This window comes from Rhineura floridana, chromosome 3, assembly GCF_030035675.1.
Source record: "Rhineura floridana isolate rRhiFlo1 chromosome 3, rRhiFlo1.hap2, whole genome shotgun sequence".
NCBI classification, from domain to species: Eukaryota; Metazoa; Chordata; class Lepidosauria; order Squamata; family Rhineuridae; genus Rhineura; species Rhineura floridana.
Genome location: NC_084482.1, coordinates 210,265,751 through 210,283,411, shown reverse-complemented (window position 1 = coordinate 210,283,411; position 17,661 = coordinate 210,265,751). Strand labels below are relative to the sequence as shown.

The window sequence follows — 17,661 nt, the reverse complement described above, 5'->3', positions numbered from 1 at the left end:
GGCTCTAACAGTTAGGAGGTTTTTCCTGATGTCCAGTGGAAATCTGGCTTCCTGCAACTTGAGCCCATTATTCCATGTCCTGCACTCTGGGATGATTGAGAAGAGATCCCGGCCCTCCCCTATGTGACAAACTTTCATGTACTTGAAGAGTGCTATCATATCTCCCCTCAGTCTTCTCTTCTCAAGCTAAACATGCCCAGTTCTTTCAGTCTCTCCTCATGGGGCTTTGTTTCCAGTCCCGATTCTGCATTTGGCCCCATCCTCCTCCCTCCCGAGTTCTACAAAAGCAACACTGAGGCTGCATTCCCTCACACATTCATTCTGCTGTTACTCCACTTTAAATATAGCATCCTGCCGTCTTTCTATTTAGAACACAGGAAGATCTCTGCTGGACCACACTTCTCCCAGCCACATCTGTACTATGCATCAAAAGCACTGTCATACCACTTTAAACAGTCATGGCTTCCCCCCAAAGAATCCTGGGAAGTGTAGCCTGGGAAGGCTGCTGAGAGTTGCTAGGAGACGCCCTGTTCCCCTCACAGAGCTATCATTGCCAGAGTTCTCTTGAGAAGAGGGACTGACTGTCAAACTACCCTGACAGTGGTAGCCCTGTGAGGAGAACAGGAGTCTCCTAACGACTCTCAGTGCCCTTCACAAACGACACTTCCCAGAATTCTTTGGGAGGAAGCCATGAGTGTTTAACATGGAGTAAACGTATGGTGTGAACGTGGCCCGAGGAGGAAGCTAGCAGACAGGGCAACCCCCTGCTTGTAATGAAGAAGGCAGGCAGATGTGGGCTGGCTGAGGGCAGACTGGTTGGTGAGGCAGTGCCCCCTTTGCCGTAAAGGACCAGCCTCCACTGGTGCCAAAGGATGCTTCCGGGACCTTGTTTGGAGGAGATGGGATGGTCTAGGCCAGTGGTTTTCCACCATGGACCTCTTGAAAATGGCTGAGGGCCTTGGCGGACCACTTAATAATTTTTTCTGCTGGTTGTAGCAATTGTAATGTGCTGTGCTCAGAGTCCGTCTTATTTTTAATTGTAATTTCATGGCGTCTTTTGTTCCTTGTATTTTATTGTATTACAATTTGCATTCTGTCGAATTCAAACTGTAACACAATAAAACACAATATAGAAATATACTCCTACTGGGAGGAAGGGTGGGATATAAATCTAATTAATTAATTAACTAATTAATTAAAGATCTGTACACGTGGACATCACCAAATGGCCAATATAGGAATCAAATTGATTATATAATTGGTAGCAGAAGATGGAGAAGTTCCATACTTCCTGCAAAAACAAGACCAGGAGCAGACTGCGGTACAGATCATGAACTGGTCGTATCGAAAATCAGAGTAAAGCTAAAGAAGACCAACAAAGCAATCATAATGCCAAAATACAATTTAAATAACATCCCAGAAGCATATAAAGATCAAATAAGGAACAGGTTTGAGGCTTTAAACTTAGTTGACAGAAAACCAGAAGAACTATGGAAAGAAGTCAGAGAAGAATGCAAAAAGACAATACCTCTAGTTAAAAAGAGAGAAAGACCCCAATGGATGACTGAAGAAACTCTTAAAATGGTTAAAGAGAGAAGGAAAGCAAAAGCAAAAGGGGATCGAAACACAATCAGAACTCTAAATGCAACAATACAGCGACTAGTATGTAGGGACAAAGAGAACTATTACAATAGTTACTGTATAGAAATAGAAGAGAACAACAAAAAGGGTAGAACAAGAGCCCTGTTCCAAAAGATTAGAGAAATGAAAGAGAAATTTAAACCAAGAGTAGGGATGTTGAATACTCAGCAGGGGAATACACTGACTGACCGAGATGAAATAAAAGGAGGATGGAAGCAATACACTGAAGAACTCTATAAAAGAGATGCCAGGATGACAGTTTCATTCACGGAGGAACCATATGATGAAGAACCAGAAATTTTAGAATGCGAGGTGAAAGCTGCTCTTAAAATACTTGGAAGAAACAAATCACCAGGAATAGATGGCATACCAATAGAGTTGCTACAAGCTACTGAGACTGCATCAGTCCACATTTTGACTAAAATCTGTCAAGAAATATGGAAAACTAAACAATGGCCCACAGACTGGAAGCGTTCCATATACATCCCAATTCCAAAGAAAGGGGATCCCAGGGAATGCAGTAATTATCGAACTATTGCCTTAATATCCCATGCAAGTAAAGTAATGCTCAAGATTCTACAACAAAGGCTTTTGCCATATATGGAGCGAGAAATGCCAGACGTCCAAGCTGGATTTAGAAAGGGAAGAGGTATCAGAGATCATATCGCAAACATACATTAGATAATGGAACGGACCAAGGAATTTCACCCTGTGCTTTATAGATTACAGCAAAGCCTTTGACTGTGTGGATCATGAAAAACTATGGAATGCTTTAAAGAAATGGGGGTGCCACAGCATCTGATTGTCCTGATGTGCAACCTATACTCTGCACAAGAGGCTACTGTAAGGACAGAATATGGAGAAACCGATGGGTTCCCCATCGGAAAGGGTGTGAGACAGGGGTGTATTTTATCACCCTGTTTGTTTAATCTGTATGCAGAACATATCATACGGAAAGCAGGATTGGACCAAGATGAAGGTGTGAAAATTGGAGGGAGAAACATCAATAATTTAAGATATGCAGACGATACCATACTCTCAGCAGAAACCAGTAATGATTTGAAACAAATGCTGATGCAAGTTAAAGAGGAAAGCACAAAAGCAGGACTACAGCTGAACGTCAAGAAGACTAAAGTAATGACAACAGAAGATTTATGTAACTTTACAGTTGACAATAAGGACATTGAACTTGTCAAGGATTATCAATACCTTGGTACAATCATTAACCAAAATGGAGACAATAGTCAAGAAATCAGAAGAAGGCTAGGACTGGGGAGGGCAGCTATGAGAGAACTAGAAAAGGTCCTCAAATGCAAAGATGTATCACTGACCACTAAAGTCAGGATCATTCAGACCATGGTATTCCCGAATTCTATGTATGGATGTGAAAGTTGGACAGTGAAAAAAGCGGATAATAATAATAAACTTTAATTTATAGGCCGCCTATCTAGCCAGTGGTTACCTTGGTTTACCGAAGGCCTGATCCTTGGCTGGGGTTTCACAGACCAGAAGGGAGGGTAAGGTAATGACCAAGGCTGAAGGGGAACTGTAACAAAGTACTCAAGTGTTCTGAGCGTGTGGTATGGACGGATGAATGTCAGAAGGCTTTTGATCTACTGAAGCAAGCCTTGTGCCAAGGACCCATATTAATAGCACCAGACTATGAGAAACCATTCATCGTGGCTACGGATGCGTCAGACCTGGCGCTGGGAGTCGTCTTGCTACAGGAGAGAGAAGGCACCAGACATCCAGTGGCGTACCTGAGTCGCAAGCTGACGCCGAGGGAGAAAAACTATTCGTCGGTCCAGAAGGAGTGCCTAGCGGTCGTGTGGGGACTGAACAAGTTGTGCCCATACGTGTGGGGACGGAGATTCACAGTGACTACGGATCATCGGGCCTTGTTATGGTTGCAGACTATGAAAAACCATAACACTATGCTGCAGAGGTGGTCCTGGGCCCTACAGGACTATCAAGTGGACTTCCAGAGAAAAATCAACTTGTTTGAAATGTGGTGTTGGAGAAGAGCTTTGCATATACCATGGACTGCAAAAAAGACCAATAATTGGGTGTTAGAACAAATTAAACCAGAACTATCACTAGAAGCTAAAATGATGAAACTGAAGTTATCATACTTTGGACACATAACGAGAAGACAGGATTCACTAGAAAAGACAATAATACTGGGGAAAACAGAAGGGAGGAGAAAAAGAGGAAGGCCAAACAAGAGATGGATTGATTCCATAAAGGAAGCCACAGACTTGAACTTACAAGATCTGAACAGGGCGGTTCATGACAGATGCTCTTGGAGGTCACTGATTCATAGGGTCGCCATAAGTCGTAGTCGACTTGGAGGCACATAACAACAACAACAATTAAAGAAGCAATAAAAATACAATTCAGGAGCCGTATGAATTTATTTATTTATTATTTGATTTATATCCTGCCCTTCCTCCTAGCAGGGGCCCAGGGCAGCAAACAAAAGCACTAAAAACACTTTAAAACATCATAAAAACAGACATTGGAATACATTAAAACAAAACAACTTTAAAAACATTGTTTGAAGACTTTTTTAAAAAAAAAAGTTAAAAAACATTGTTTTTAAAAAAGGTTTAAAAACATTAAAAAGCAATTCCAACGCAGAATGGGATAAGGTCTCAAAAGGCTGGTTGAAAGAGGAAGGTCTTCAATAGGTGCCGAAAAGATAACAGAGATGGCACCTGTCTAATATTTAAGGGGAGGGAGTTCTACAGGGTAGACAGGAGGCCCTCACCTGCAGAGCGCAGTGATCAACTGGGTGTATAAGGGATAAGACAGTCTTTCAGGTATCCTGGTCCCAAGCTGTATAGGGGTTTGTACACCAAAACTAGAACCTTGAACTTGGCCCAGTAGCATCGCACTGAATATCCAGTGCAGACATGCCACGGACCACCTAGATGAAGCTCGCAGACCACTGGTGGTCCACAGACCACAGTCTGAAAATCCCTAGTCTAAGCAGGCACATCCTCCCAGGTCAGGCTTTCCCTTCCTTGGGCTCAGATATGGCCTTGAGCGGAGGCCTGGGGGATTCTCCTCCACTGTGCCATTTCCCCTCTGGTATTTCAGTCTGGGCTGCTGTGCAAGGAATGGGCACCAGAAGGACGATTCAAGGGCCACGGTATATCCTGATTTTTCTCTTATCCGCGTTTTTTACTGTCCAACTTTCACATCCATACATAGAGATCGGGAACACCATGGTCTGAATGATCCTGACTTTGGTGTTCAGTGAATATTAGAAGTAAAAAAAACCAGTTTCTCTTTTTCCTGTTGAAGAAGGGTCTCTGATTCCTCGGCCTTGCCTCATCGCCTGGTTGGAAGAACAGGAAGAACAGTTTGTCCAGGGACTGTCGGCAGGTAGGTGCTTTGATGATTTGTGGTTGGGGCTGATCTTTCCTGGTTCCCCAAGTGGGTAGGGCAGCTTCCACGGTCGGCAGGAACATCCAGTGCACATATAAAGCATAAGATTTCCCCCAAAGAATCCTGGGAACTGCTGTTTACAGAGCTACACGTTCCCAGCACCCTTAACAGACTACAGTTCCCAGGATTGTTTGGGGGAAATCTTGTATTTTCAGTGTGCATTGGATGGGCTTTAAAGGTATGGTGTAACCTGCCCTTAATGTCTTGACGTCTTCTGCTAACGTTGTTTGTGGTTTCACCCACTTGGTTCCTCACAAATATGTGGCCAAATGCTCTCTGAGCATTTCGAGATCAAGCCCAATATCTTGAATTTGCAGCCCCAGGGTAATGACAAGATTGTCGTACAAGGAACTGGCATAGAAAATATATATCCTGCTATCTTTTTTTTATTATTGCTATTGTCACCCTCACAGGCAGGGAAGAAAGCTCAGCGACATGTTCCAGACTCTTCCCTCTTTGTGGTGAAGTGGAAAAAGCTGCTCTGCCCTCAGTTCAGGTAAGGGGGGTGCTCTTCCTCCTCCAGTTGTTGTTGTTGTTATGTACTTTCAAGTCGATTATGACTTATGGCGACCCTATCAATGACCTCCAATAATATTTGTTATAAACCACCCTGTTCAGATCTTGTAAATTCAGGTCTGTGGCTTCCTTTATGGAATCAATCCATCTCTTGTCTGGCCTTCCTCTTTTTCTACTCCCTTCTGTTTTTCCCAGCATTATTGTCTTTTCTAGTGAATCGTGTCTTCTCATTATGTGTCCAAAGTATGATCACCTCAGTTTCATCATTTTAGCTTCTAGTGATAGTTCTGGTGGTGGAGGCTAATCCAGGAGAGGGTGGCTCCTCCCACTTGCTCCTGAGGCGGGGCTATGCAAATGATCCTTGGCGCTTTACTCCTCGCTCTGTGGGAGGAGCTTCCTGCAGTCCCAGTCCCACTTTCTTCAAGGCAGCAGGGCTTTTGCCGAGCTCCAGCTTTGCTAACCGTCTTGATCCACCAGGTTCAGTGTTTGTCGACTTGGCACTTTGTCCCCAAAAGGGCGCCTTCTGTTGTGTTTCTGTGGCAATTAGGCCACGAAGACTGGTTCCCTCGCAAGGAGATATAACCATCCAGGATGGCAGTAGCTGGTGTTGGGCCCAGTTCTCTCATAAGGCTGCTTTGTGATCTTGGTGGGTCCTTGCAAAAAATATGTTTCTACTGCTCCTGCTTGGATTTTTATTGTATTTATTGAATATAGATGAGCTAGTCCCTCCAATCGAATAAAGCGCCAGGGGAAGATATGCTACCCCCTGAGCTTTTTATGATGGATAGGACATGGTGGAGCCCTATATTAGCCGCCCTTTTTACACATATTAATAATACGGGTGACTTTCCAAAAGGGTGGCGCACCAGTATAATAGTTCCCGTGTTCAAGAAAGGAGACCCAGCTGATCCCAGTAATTACAGGCCTATCAGCCTAATTGACATTACTGTGAAATTATATGGGAGATTTTTATTAAACAAACTGGTAGAATGGGAAATAAAGCATTCAATTATACACCAAGAACAAGCGGGATTTAGAAAAGGAAGAAGTACGATAGATCAAATATATATTCTACACCATCTTATAAATAATGCTGTAAAGAGAGTAATCCCATCGCTATGCATTTATTGATTTTGCAGCGGCGTTTGATTCGGTAGACAGGGAGTTATTATGGGATAAACTAGAAAAATCAAATATTGACAGGTGCTTGATTTGGCTTATCAAATCCTTCTATCACGCTAATACGGTAAGGGTTCGATTAGGGAGAAATGGCGCCCTGTCAGCAAACATTTTCACTGGGAAAGGGGTGAAACAAGGGTGCTTATTGGCTCCTTTTCTTTTTAATTATTTCATTAATGATATAGTTCCGGCCCTTTCCTCTTTAAATTTTTTCCCACCCTCTATAAAAGGGAAAAAAAATTATGTTTTATTATACGCGGACGACGTAGTACTTAATGTGTGTGCGTTGTTGCGTGAACACTTTTTTCCCTAAATAAAATAGGACTAAAAAGAATGTTAGCCAGGCTAGAAGATTTCTGTTGTAGTCAGCATCTCCAGATAAACCATGCAAAATCGAAAATCATGATTTGCGGAAAATACAGGAAGACTAAAAGTGTCTGGACACTGGATGGAATCCGTTTGGAACAAGTCCAGTCCTTTAAATACCTTGGGATAACCTTTTCATCAACTCTCACCTGGAAACCACAATTAGAAGAAATAAAACTAGCCAGTGTTAGAATATTAGGTCAACTAAAAAAATTTTTTTACACCAGAGGAGGACAGCAAATTGCACCAATGTTAAAAATCTATAAAGCCAAAGCATTGACGAAATTACTTTATGGAGCAGAACTGTGGGGCCATTTACTAAAGCCTTCTATAGAACCCCTTCAAAATGTATTTCTGAAACAAATTTTGGGTCTTCCGAAAGGCACGCCCTCAGCTCATGTAAGGATGGAAGTGGGAATCCATTCCTTGAGGGCTAAAATCGATTTAGCAATCTTGCGATTTTGGAGGAAAATATTACTTTTGGGGGACCACTCAATTGTCAAAGACTGTTGGTACGTACAACTACAAAAAGGGGGCTGGGCAGAAGCAACAAAAACACTAATTGAGTATTATAAGCTCTCCTCATGTGCTCTTAAACTTTTTACGCCAACGGAACTTCGCAATTGGGTTTTTAACTTTGATGAGATCCAAGACAGGTTATATATTGTGTCATCCCCGTATTCAAGATGGTTTCCCCTTTTTAAACCTAATTTTCATACAGCTGCATATTTTACTACCTTACAAAATCCTTCCTATTTTATGGAAATTAGGTTTCAATCAATGCCTACATCTGTCCTAGAGGGTAGATATAAGGGGATCCCGAGGGGGCAACGTTTTTGTATTTGTGGTTGTAAGGAGGTTGAAGATCTTGTCCATTATATATTAAATTGTCCATTTTACTCAAGTCCAAGAAGGAAATTTTTAGAGGTTTTTATAAAGCCCAGAGAGGGCCTTTTACCAGATATTTTAATTACAGATTTGCTGGCAGACATCCACAAAGAGATTACAATAGCAGTTACTAATTTTGCTCTTGCTGCAAAACACATTAGAGCACAGTATGTTAAAACTACAAAACAAACACCTGATTCCTGATAATTTAACCCTTTGATACCGGACATGTGATTGTAATGGTTGTTCTGTTTTGTATGCTATGCAGTGGCCTATGGCTACAGTGCAATACAGTTTGTTTGTTGTTGTTGTTGACTTTTTTTTTTTTTCCAAAGGGTCCAAGATGGCCATCCATCACTTTGGTGTTGACAAAACCCTTCTTTTTTTTCCAGGGCTTGGTGTCCTTTGAGGAGGTGAGTCTCTCCTTCACCAGGGAGGAGTGGGCTCTGCTGGATGCGGCCCAAAGAGCGCTGTACAAAGAAGTCATGCTGGAGAATTACGGGAACGTGGCCTCTCTGGGTGAGGATCGTAATGTCAGAAAGAGCCCTGCAGCTGGGCCAGGCCCAAGGCCCATCCTCGTCCTGCATCCTGTCCTCACAGTGGCCAACCCCAACGGGAAGCCTGCAAGTGGGATATGAGCACAACAGTGATCTTCTGTGGGCATCCACAGGATTTTTTTCCTGGGGTAGTGGGATGTTTTAAAACACTGAAAGTGCGGGAGCAGACTTACAGATATAAAGACCTGGAAAACGAAGACGAAGAAAAATCAGGAATTTTTTTCCTGTTTCCCCCCTCCCCCCCCTCAGAAAAAAGTGGAAAAAAATGGGGACAAGATGGGAGGGGAATTTCCTCCCCTTCCATTTTTTCTCCAGACTTTCAGATCTGTAAGTAGACTAATTTATCACAAAAATGAGAAGAATCATGCCTGTATATTTTGCCTCATATCTCAGGTTCTACAGGTGCTAGGAACTTAAATGTAAATGTACTGCCTTCAAGTCGATTCCGACTAATGGCGACGCTATGAATAGGGTTTTCATGGTAAACGGTATTCAGAGGTGGTTTATCATTGCCTTCCTCTGAGGCTGAGAGGCAGTGACTGGCCCAAGGTCACCCAGTGAGGTTATGTGGAGATTCGAACCCTAGTCTCCCAGGTTGTAGTCCAACACCTTAACTACTACACCACACTGCCTCTCGCTAGGAACTTACTCTTTTTTAAAATGAAAGCTGAGAATCTTGGGATTATGGGTCATCCAGGGGAGAGGAACTGCCCATTCTGCACCGCACAGACACCCATCGCACTCTCCCCACTTGTAGTTCCCAGCAGCTGGCATTCAGAGCCATACTGCCTCAGAGGGCGGAGGGAGAGCTGTGCTGAGACATGGAAGACGAGTGGGGGGCACAGAAGACCACAATGGCTTCCACTACACCTTTGATCTAGTATTTCAGTTGTAGGTGGGCAAGCAGAGAGTACCAGATTAGGAACTCAAGCAGATGTCTTGTACTGAGACAGACTCTTGGTCCATCTAGCCTAGTGTTGTCTACACTGACTGGCAGGGTTCCAGGCAGGGGCATTCCAAGACCTACCTGGAGATGCTGGGTACTGAACCCGGGGCCTTCTGCTGCATGCAGAGAAGGTGCGCTAACAGTGAGCTGCGGTTCCTTCCTGGAATGATAAAGCAAGATTCCCGTTCTGCGTGAAGAGCTGTTTAAATAGGACTACAGGAGGCTAGCTTGTACTGAGTCAGACCCACTGGTCCATCCGGCAGTGTCTGCCCCAGCTGGCAGTGGCTTTCCAGGGATTCAGACGGGGAGTCTTTCCCAGCCGCACCTGGAGATGCCAGGGATTGAACCTGGAACCTTCTGCATGGCAGGCAGGTGCTCTACCGCTGAGCCAGGGTCCTTCCCCTTAGGAGCCCAGGTCTCCTTGTTTCTTGCCTATTTTAAAATATTGCTTTCATGCCGTTTGTGCTTTTGGGTGGGATAGAGGTGGAGAACAGAGTCAGTGTGGCTTGGAATTTCTGGATGTGCCAGTCACAAGGGCCATCAATTTTCGTTGCTTTTGGTTTGTTTTTAAATCGCATGAAGAAGGGCCTTTGATGCTCCGGTCTGACCTCATCTCCTGGCTTGAAGTAAAGGAAGAGCTGTTTAACCTGGAGAAGCCTGTAAAGAAGGAAGAGGTATTTGTCCAGGAGAGACTGACAGGTAAGTGCTTTGATATTTTTCATATATCGGATATATTCCCTTGCAGCTGATCCGGAGGCCACAGGTGGTGCAGAACCCCGCGGCCCAGTTGGTGAGTGATGCTCATCGAGTACATATCACGCCAGTGCTGATGGATCTGCCTGGGGAGCCTCCTTTAAGGTTCTGCTACTTCCACGTAAAGCCCTAAACAACTCTGGACCAGGTGACCTGGAAAAAAATATCTTAACCCTCCACTGCTGGTTAAGGGCATTACAGTCAGCAAATCGAACCCGGCTAGTTTTGCCACGGCCTGATGACGATGAGCTTATGGTCCCATGGAAGTGGGGTTTTTCACAAGTGGCACCAGTGTTGTGAAATGCCCTCGTGTTTGAAATACGAGAGGCCCCATCTGTATTTGCATTCCACCGGCTCTTGAAGATACGCCCATTTAGACGAACATTCCCCTGAACTTGTGCTGACCCCCAAGTACCAGTATCGTTCAGCTGAACCCCAAGTATTAGTACCTGTCACTAGCCTCTGTAAATCCCTCACATCTTGAGCCGTAGTCTAAGCAGCCCATCTCTGATACGTGGGTGTTAACTTTTTCCTGATGGCCTCAGATAAGCTCATCCCTGCTTGCTTGTCTGGATCCTGCTCCCTGCCTGCTTCGAACTGCACATTTCCCCTGGGCCTCTTGGACAGCCAACACCCCCTGAGTCCTGGTTATACCGACTGCCTGCAGCCTGACTCTTGCTAGGCCTGAAAGGAACAGGCAGAAAAAAAATGGTTCATTGAGTGGAAAGGTTGTAATGGGAACAAGAAATCTCAGTAGCAAAATCCAATGCTGGCTCTTGCCAGCCTACAATTCAGAGGGTGCAGATTAAATGCACCTCCAACTGGGTGTTACCTGGTGGGGAATATTCCTCTCACAGTACAAAACTGGTGAGCAAACCTGTGTAGTGTTAGTCTTGATCCATCACTGGTCTGGTATCTGACCATTATTTATATTTTACATTTAAATCCCACCTTTCCTCCAAGGAGCCGTTGGGGAAGGGCCGTAGCTCAGTGGTCGAGCATCTGCTTTGCATGCAGAAGGTCCCAGGTTCAATCCCTGGCATCTCCAGGTAGGGCTGGGAGTGTCCTCTGCCTGAAACCTTGGAGAGCTGCCAGCAGACAGTGTGATAGATACTACATGGGCCAGTGGTCTGACTCAATGTAAGGCAGCTTCCTGTGTTCTGTGAGCTCAAGGTGGTGTACATGTTTCTCCCTCTCCCCATCTTATCCTCAGAACAACTCTATTTGGACTGGGAGTTAGTCACTTGCCCTAGGCAACCCAGTGAGCTTCATGATCAAGTGGGGATTTGAACTCTGGTCTCCCAGGTCCTAGTCTCATACTTGAACCACTAAACGGCACTGGCTCTCTATTGACTCTGTTGATTGCCGTCAAACTAACTGGAACTGCCAGTTTGCACCCTCTCTACTTCCCCTTTCCCTTCTGCTGTTCTTCCCCCCACCCACTTCCCATAATATAAAATTGTGGAAATGTACTGCAGTTGTATCTAATGTGGGGGGAAAACAGTGCACATAGTGAAATCCAGTGGGAAGCGGACCACAGATAACTTCGTTTTTTTCTGCGATATTAACATATGCGAAACGTAACCTACGTTTCAGCAGGGTGTGAAGAGAGAAGAGGGACGATTATTGGAGATGTTGAAACAAGAAACGCAGCTAGTCCTCATATTCTGCCTTGACCTCCTAATGGGATTTTCTTTTTTTCCAAACAGGCAATGGACAAGGATATGAAAATTATAGGGAGACATCTGCAGTGGCATTGGAAATATCCAAGCACCAAGCAGGAAAAGAGACATTTGGATATCAATGGGGACCTACGGATCTTGAGGGAAATGAATCCTCTACTTCTCAGCATGATAACTTCCATGAAATCCTGAGCATGCATCTATATCACATGAGAAAGAAGTGTCCAGTGTGTGGGAAGGCATTCAAAGATGAAGCAAGCCTGAATAAGCATTTCAGAACCCACACAGGGGAGAACCCATATAAATGCATGGTGTGTGGAAAGAGCTTTAGTGGTAGTGGGAAACTTACCAGACATGAACGAAGCCACACGGGAGAGAAACCATATCAATGCACTGAATGTGGAAAGAGTTTCAGCGAGAGAGGAACACTTATTAGACATCAAAGAACCCACACAGGAGAAAAACCATATCAATGCATTGAGTGTGGAAAGAGCTTCAGTGATAGCAAGACACTTAGTAATCATCAAAGGACTCACACAGGGGAGAAACCGTATCAATGCCTGGAGTGTGGCAAAAGCTTCAGTTACAGTAGCATACTTAATACTCACAGAAGAACTCACACAGGGGAAAAACCATTTCAATGCATTGAGTGTGGAAAGAGCTTCAGTCGGAGCACGCACCTTTCTGCCCATCAGAGAATTCACACAGGGGAGAAACCATATAAATGCCTGGAGTGTGGAAAGAGCTTCACTGTTAGCTCAAATCTTAGTTGTCATCAAAGAACCCACACAGGGGTGAAACCATATAAATGTATGGAGTGTGGAAAGAGCTTCAGTGCTAGCTCAAGCCTTACTTTACACGAAAGGACTCACACAGGGGAGAAACCATATAAATGCCCAGAATGTGGAAAGAGCTTCAATCACAGCTCAAATCTTACCTCGCATCAGAGAACTCACACAGGGGAAAAACCATTTAAATGCATGGAGTGTGGAAAGAGCTTCACTCAGAGCATAAGCCTTACTGCCCATCAAAGAATTCACACTGGGTTGAAACCATATACATGCATGGAGTGTGGAAAGAGCTTCAGTGATAGCAAAACACTTGCTACTCATCAAAGGACTCACACAGGGGAGAAACCGTATAAATGCACAGAGTGTGGAAAGAGCTTCAGTGTTAGCTCAAGCCTTACTTCACATCAAAGAACTCACACAGGGGAAAAACCATTCAAATGCATGGAGTGTGGAAAGAGTTTCAGCCAGAAAGCACACCTTTGTGCCCATCAAAGAATTCACACTGGGGAGAAACCATATGAATGTCAGCAGTGTGGAAAAAGTTTCAGTCAGAGCACAAGCCTTACTGCCCATCAAAGAATTCACACTGAGGACAAACCATATGAATGTCTACAATATGGAAAAAGCTTCAAGGAGAGCTCAGATGTTACTTCACATCAGGGAAGCCATGTAAGGCAACTTTGGATATATGGCCCCTTGCCTACAAACCAAGACGATGGTGCTTTACCTGTATTCTGTTCATCTGGCAATGAGGTGGATTTTGATGAAAAATTCTATGTTGTACTTAAAAGATGAACAATTCAGATATTTGACTCTTGGGTGAATGCTGTTTAGTCCCATCATTTTGTCTCTTTGCATTTGCTAGTAATGGCATTCACCTCTTGCCTTCATCGTCTCTTTAGTGTTGTCATACTTTCAAGGGAAGGGTGTGGTGATAATAATTTATTATTTCCTTTGTATCCTGTTTTATGATGATTCTAATAAGTCGTCTTGTACAATGACCTGGAGTAATCCCAAGAGAGGTTCGGGGCAGGCAGTTGTTCTGAAGGGAAAGTAGCTTTTCCAGTAGAAACATTGGGAAATTTTGGAGAACACTGAAAAAAAAACCTTTATGATTTTTGTTTGTTTTGGAACTGTAATGTGTAGTAGGAACTTTTTTTACATGAAACAATCTACAGCATTAGAGTGATAATTTTCATATATCCTATAGAGCTCAGTGCTTTCAGTGTTATAAAGTTTAACAAATATGATGCTAGTTTTTCATACTGTGACAGTATGACAGGGTGGAGAACATTTTTTCTGTATGGAGCATGGAAAGAGTTTTAGTGATAGGGGAACACTTACTAAATGTCAAAGAACTCAAATGGAGGCAAATCTTTTCAGTGTCTGGAGTGTTGAGAGCACTTTACTTAGACTCAACACCTTACTACACATGAAAGAATCCACACAGGGGAGGAAACTATAGAAATGTATGGAGCATAGAAAAAACAGAGTCAACACCTTGCTTGACTTACACCACAGAACTGACACAGTTAGGAAGCCATATTAATGCATGGATTGTTGTAAATCCATGTTTTATTCAACGTCACAAGAGGGAAGACCATACAAATGCTCACTCTCTGGCTAAATCTTCTGTAATCAATTTGGAGTGAATATGATTAGGATCTCCTATCTTTTTTTTTCTCCAAAGCCTGAATAGGAATTCCTCACTCTTGCTGTTGGGGAATATATCCCTGCCAGCAGAGGGCCATGTGCAGGCACTAGACTTTGATCTTTGGAGCATGTCTGAGGAATATGTGTCAGGGAAGATTGTGCACCCAGAATCTGCAAGGGTCCTGTCAGCAGTGAGCAGGGGCAAGGACTGCCCAAAGACTGCCCAATTGTTCATTGGAATCTGGGCAGGTGAAATTAGGATGAGGAGATGTGAAGGACACAGCATTGTTCCTTGGAGCCACCATTTCTCACACCCCAAGGAGGACTGCCTCCTTTTTAGCAAAAGGGTTGTTGAGAAGCGGGGGACCTCAGTCAGAGGACCTCAGCACAAAAGAAATCTCCCTTCCCTTAAGGATCCTTTGGGTAAGGAACTTACAGCTTCCCCTCATCACAAGGATCATAAGGTGAGAAGGGGGCGCTTTGCATGAAATCAGAAGGAAAAGACTACATTTAATTGATAAAACAAATCACACCAAAGAAATTGGTGGGGGTTTTGGTGTTTGCCCATTTTTGCTCAAACTTTTTAGAGTTTTTTATTTAAAAAAAGAAAAAATGTGGCTCAGTATTTTAACAATTAAATCGAATGCTTTAGCACTGCTTTTGCATTTTATCGTAAGGGTCTTGATGATCTCTCCTTTCTGTCCTCCCTAATTTCTACAGACAGGGAGGGGAAGGAGGAAAGTATTCCTGGTTATTAACATGATGCGTTTCAAGGCATCCCTTAGAAGTTTTGTGCTAGATTATTAAGACGATCATTACAGCAGGAGAGGGTAGGGCGATCTTGATGGCTGCTAAATTTTTGCTAGAAACCTTTTAGAGCTTGAGTAGGGGCAGTTGCATGTGTTCAAATAAAAATGAACTCGCCTTCATGACATGTCTCTGATTATTAAGTAAGAAAGAGGTGTTTTGTCCTTTATCAGAAATCACTGCTTTCAAAATTTTGAGTTTGGTACTCTGTCTATGAGCCACATTTTATACCCCACTCTTTGAGGAACTTCACAAAGCGGCTTATTTATTTTATTTATTTATTCCTCCTAGTCTGAGAAGAAGATACGTATTTTTATTTATTTTATTTATAAATTCCTACCCACCCTTCACCAGAAGAACCTGGGGAGGGCAGGTTACAATACAGCAATATGATACGACATATGGTGTGCACTTACAAAACAGATAAAATCATTAACAATTGTAAAACAGGTAAAACTGTTCCACATTGAACAGAACAGTAAAATTTCAGTGAAAGAGGTGGAGATCCCACACAAAAAAAATACCTTAACTGTCAAAGGCCAAGGTAAAGTGGTACGTCTTCAGCATATGGAGAAAGTTTGGGCAGGGTGGGTGGGAGTTCCACATTTTAGAAGCCTCCATAGAGAAAGCCTTCTTTCAGGTCACCATTGCCAGTACTTCTGAGGCTGGTGGAACTACCAAGAGAGCCCCTCTGCAGATCTTCACACCTGAGAAGGTCAGTGAGGTGGAGAGGGTCCTTCAGAGATTTGGGCTTACAACTTCCACCTGACAATGAAATATAAAACCTAACGAAACCATGTCGGCGCTTGCTTTGCTTCTAAGAGAAAAGAATGCAAGAGAGCTGATGCCACAATGCTAAAAGCACCTGCTTGAGTTACAGGATGCTTTACCCCAGGGTTGTGTGGCACCTTCAACAAGTCTCCCTCCACAGATCTAAGCAACCAGGATGGGATGCAGGGGGAGAGTCGGCTTCTCAGCACCATCTAGGGTTTCATACACCAGCAGTAAAACCTTGAATCTGACTCAGTAGCACACTGGCAGGCAAGTACAATGCTTTCAAGAGAGGTGTGGCATGTTCTTCATAGGTGCCCCAGAGACCAACCATGCTCTAGGGGTTTCCATTAGTCACAGCTGCCAGAGCACTTGGAAACATCTTGAATAATCATCAATAAAACTAACATCAATTTCCACCATGTGAATGTATTGGCATTTCACAAATGTCACTGTGAATCACCTCTAGGGGGCGCTTTGTCTTCCTTTCACTCTGCTTAGGAAAACTTGGTCTTGTCCCTTTAGCTTTAACACAGCATATACATCTTCCTTTTCCTTGGCAGGGTTCAATTTTCATGCCTTTTACTAAATTCTCCTTTTGAAGGGTATTAATTTTTGCAATATCTCCATGTGCAAGCCTTCTATACCATAAATGCAAGCATGGTTTGTTACAGCAGTCCTTCACAATATTGGCCTCTGGACTCTGCTGATCCACGGCATACATCCCTCCTTTCTTGGAAGCAGTGCAAATAATTACACCCTCTCAAGAAATTCTGCAATAATCTTCTTCAAACAGCACTGAACACCCTTTAGTAGTCGCCTCACTGCCAGAGATCAAACTACAGGTATTAGAAATTCTTGGTATCCAGAGACCATTTCTAAGGTAAATCTCTTTGGTGCCATCTGGCAAACTAACATTCCAGTCCCTTTCCCTTTTATCTGCACTTCTTGTGAGTCAGCAACTTTAACAAAGCCTCCACATGGGGTTAGACTTTTAAATAATGTTTTTGAATTTAGAATATGGGTGCTCACTCCAGAATCTATATAGACTTTATTATTATTACATTTTTCAACATGAGTAACTTGTAAACGGTTGAAATCTTTCTTGTCTGTCTTTTTAAATCCTTTATTTTGTCCTTCAGACTTGCCTTTCATCACACTGATCCTTAAGGTGATTCTGTGAACCACATAGGAAACAGCCCTTGTCTTTAACACCTTTTGTCTGTTTCCTTACTAGATCTGCATGCGACTGACTTCTTTGGGCTAGAAGTTAGCTTGCTAAGGAATGAGGCATTGCTGTTCTTCCCTGAAGCAATTTTCTCGCTTTGCTGAAAGAATTGTTCCCTAACTTCTGATACAATTTCATTCAATGTCCTTTGCTGTTGTTGCAAGATTAGACAAAATGTACTCATTGATTCTGGGAAGGAATCTAGAAACAGAGCAATTTTTGTTGGGTCATCAAACTTAGTCCCACATTCAGCCACTCCATGAGTCAATTCTATAAACATAGTGAGGTGCTCCTCAAATGAGTCATTCTCCTTCATTTGCAAATTAATAAGACTTAACATGCTGATTAAATGACCTTGGCCTTTAGGCTGGTGGTTTGACTCCAGTGCATTCCACATTTCTCTGGCATTTTTAGAGTTAATAATCAAAGG

General features: G+C 43.3%; 1 protein-coding gene and 1 non-coding gene across 3 annotated transcripts in view; one reads left to right on the top strand and one right to left on the bottom strand.

Annotated features, from left to right (window-relative positions):
- The window catches only part of LOC133381426 (zinc finger protein 420-like), a 44,721-nt gene that overhangs the window by 2,857 nt on the left and 24,203 nt on the right, over window positions 1–17,661 (top strand). Inside the window, exons 3-7 of one of the 2 annotated variants that reach the window (XM_061620532.1) lie at window positions 4,951–5,031; window positions 5,508–5,590; window positions 8,436–8,562; window positions 10,129–10,245; window positions 12,009–13,379. In XM_061620532.1, the coding sequence (XP_061476516.1) occupies window positions 4,951–5,031; window positions 5,508–5,590; window positions 8,436–8,562; window positions 10,129–10,245; window positions 12,009–13,379 (1,779 nt within the window). Of the gene's footprint in view, window positions 1–4,950; window positions 5,032–5,507; window positions 5,591–8,435; window positions 8,563–10,128; window positions 10,246–12,008; window positions 15,355–17,661 lie in introns of those variants that run through there. The other variant, XM_061620531.1, reaches the window with a different exon arrangement.
- On the bottom strand, window positions 9,873–9,943 carry TRNAG-GCC (transfer RNA glycine (anticodon GCC)). The gene has a single exon. It is a non-coding gene; the product is annotated as a tRNA-Gly (tRNA).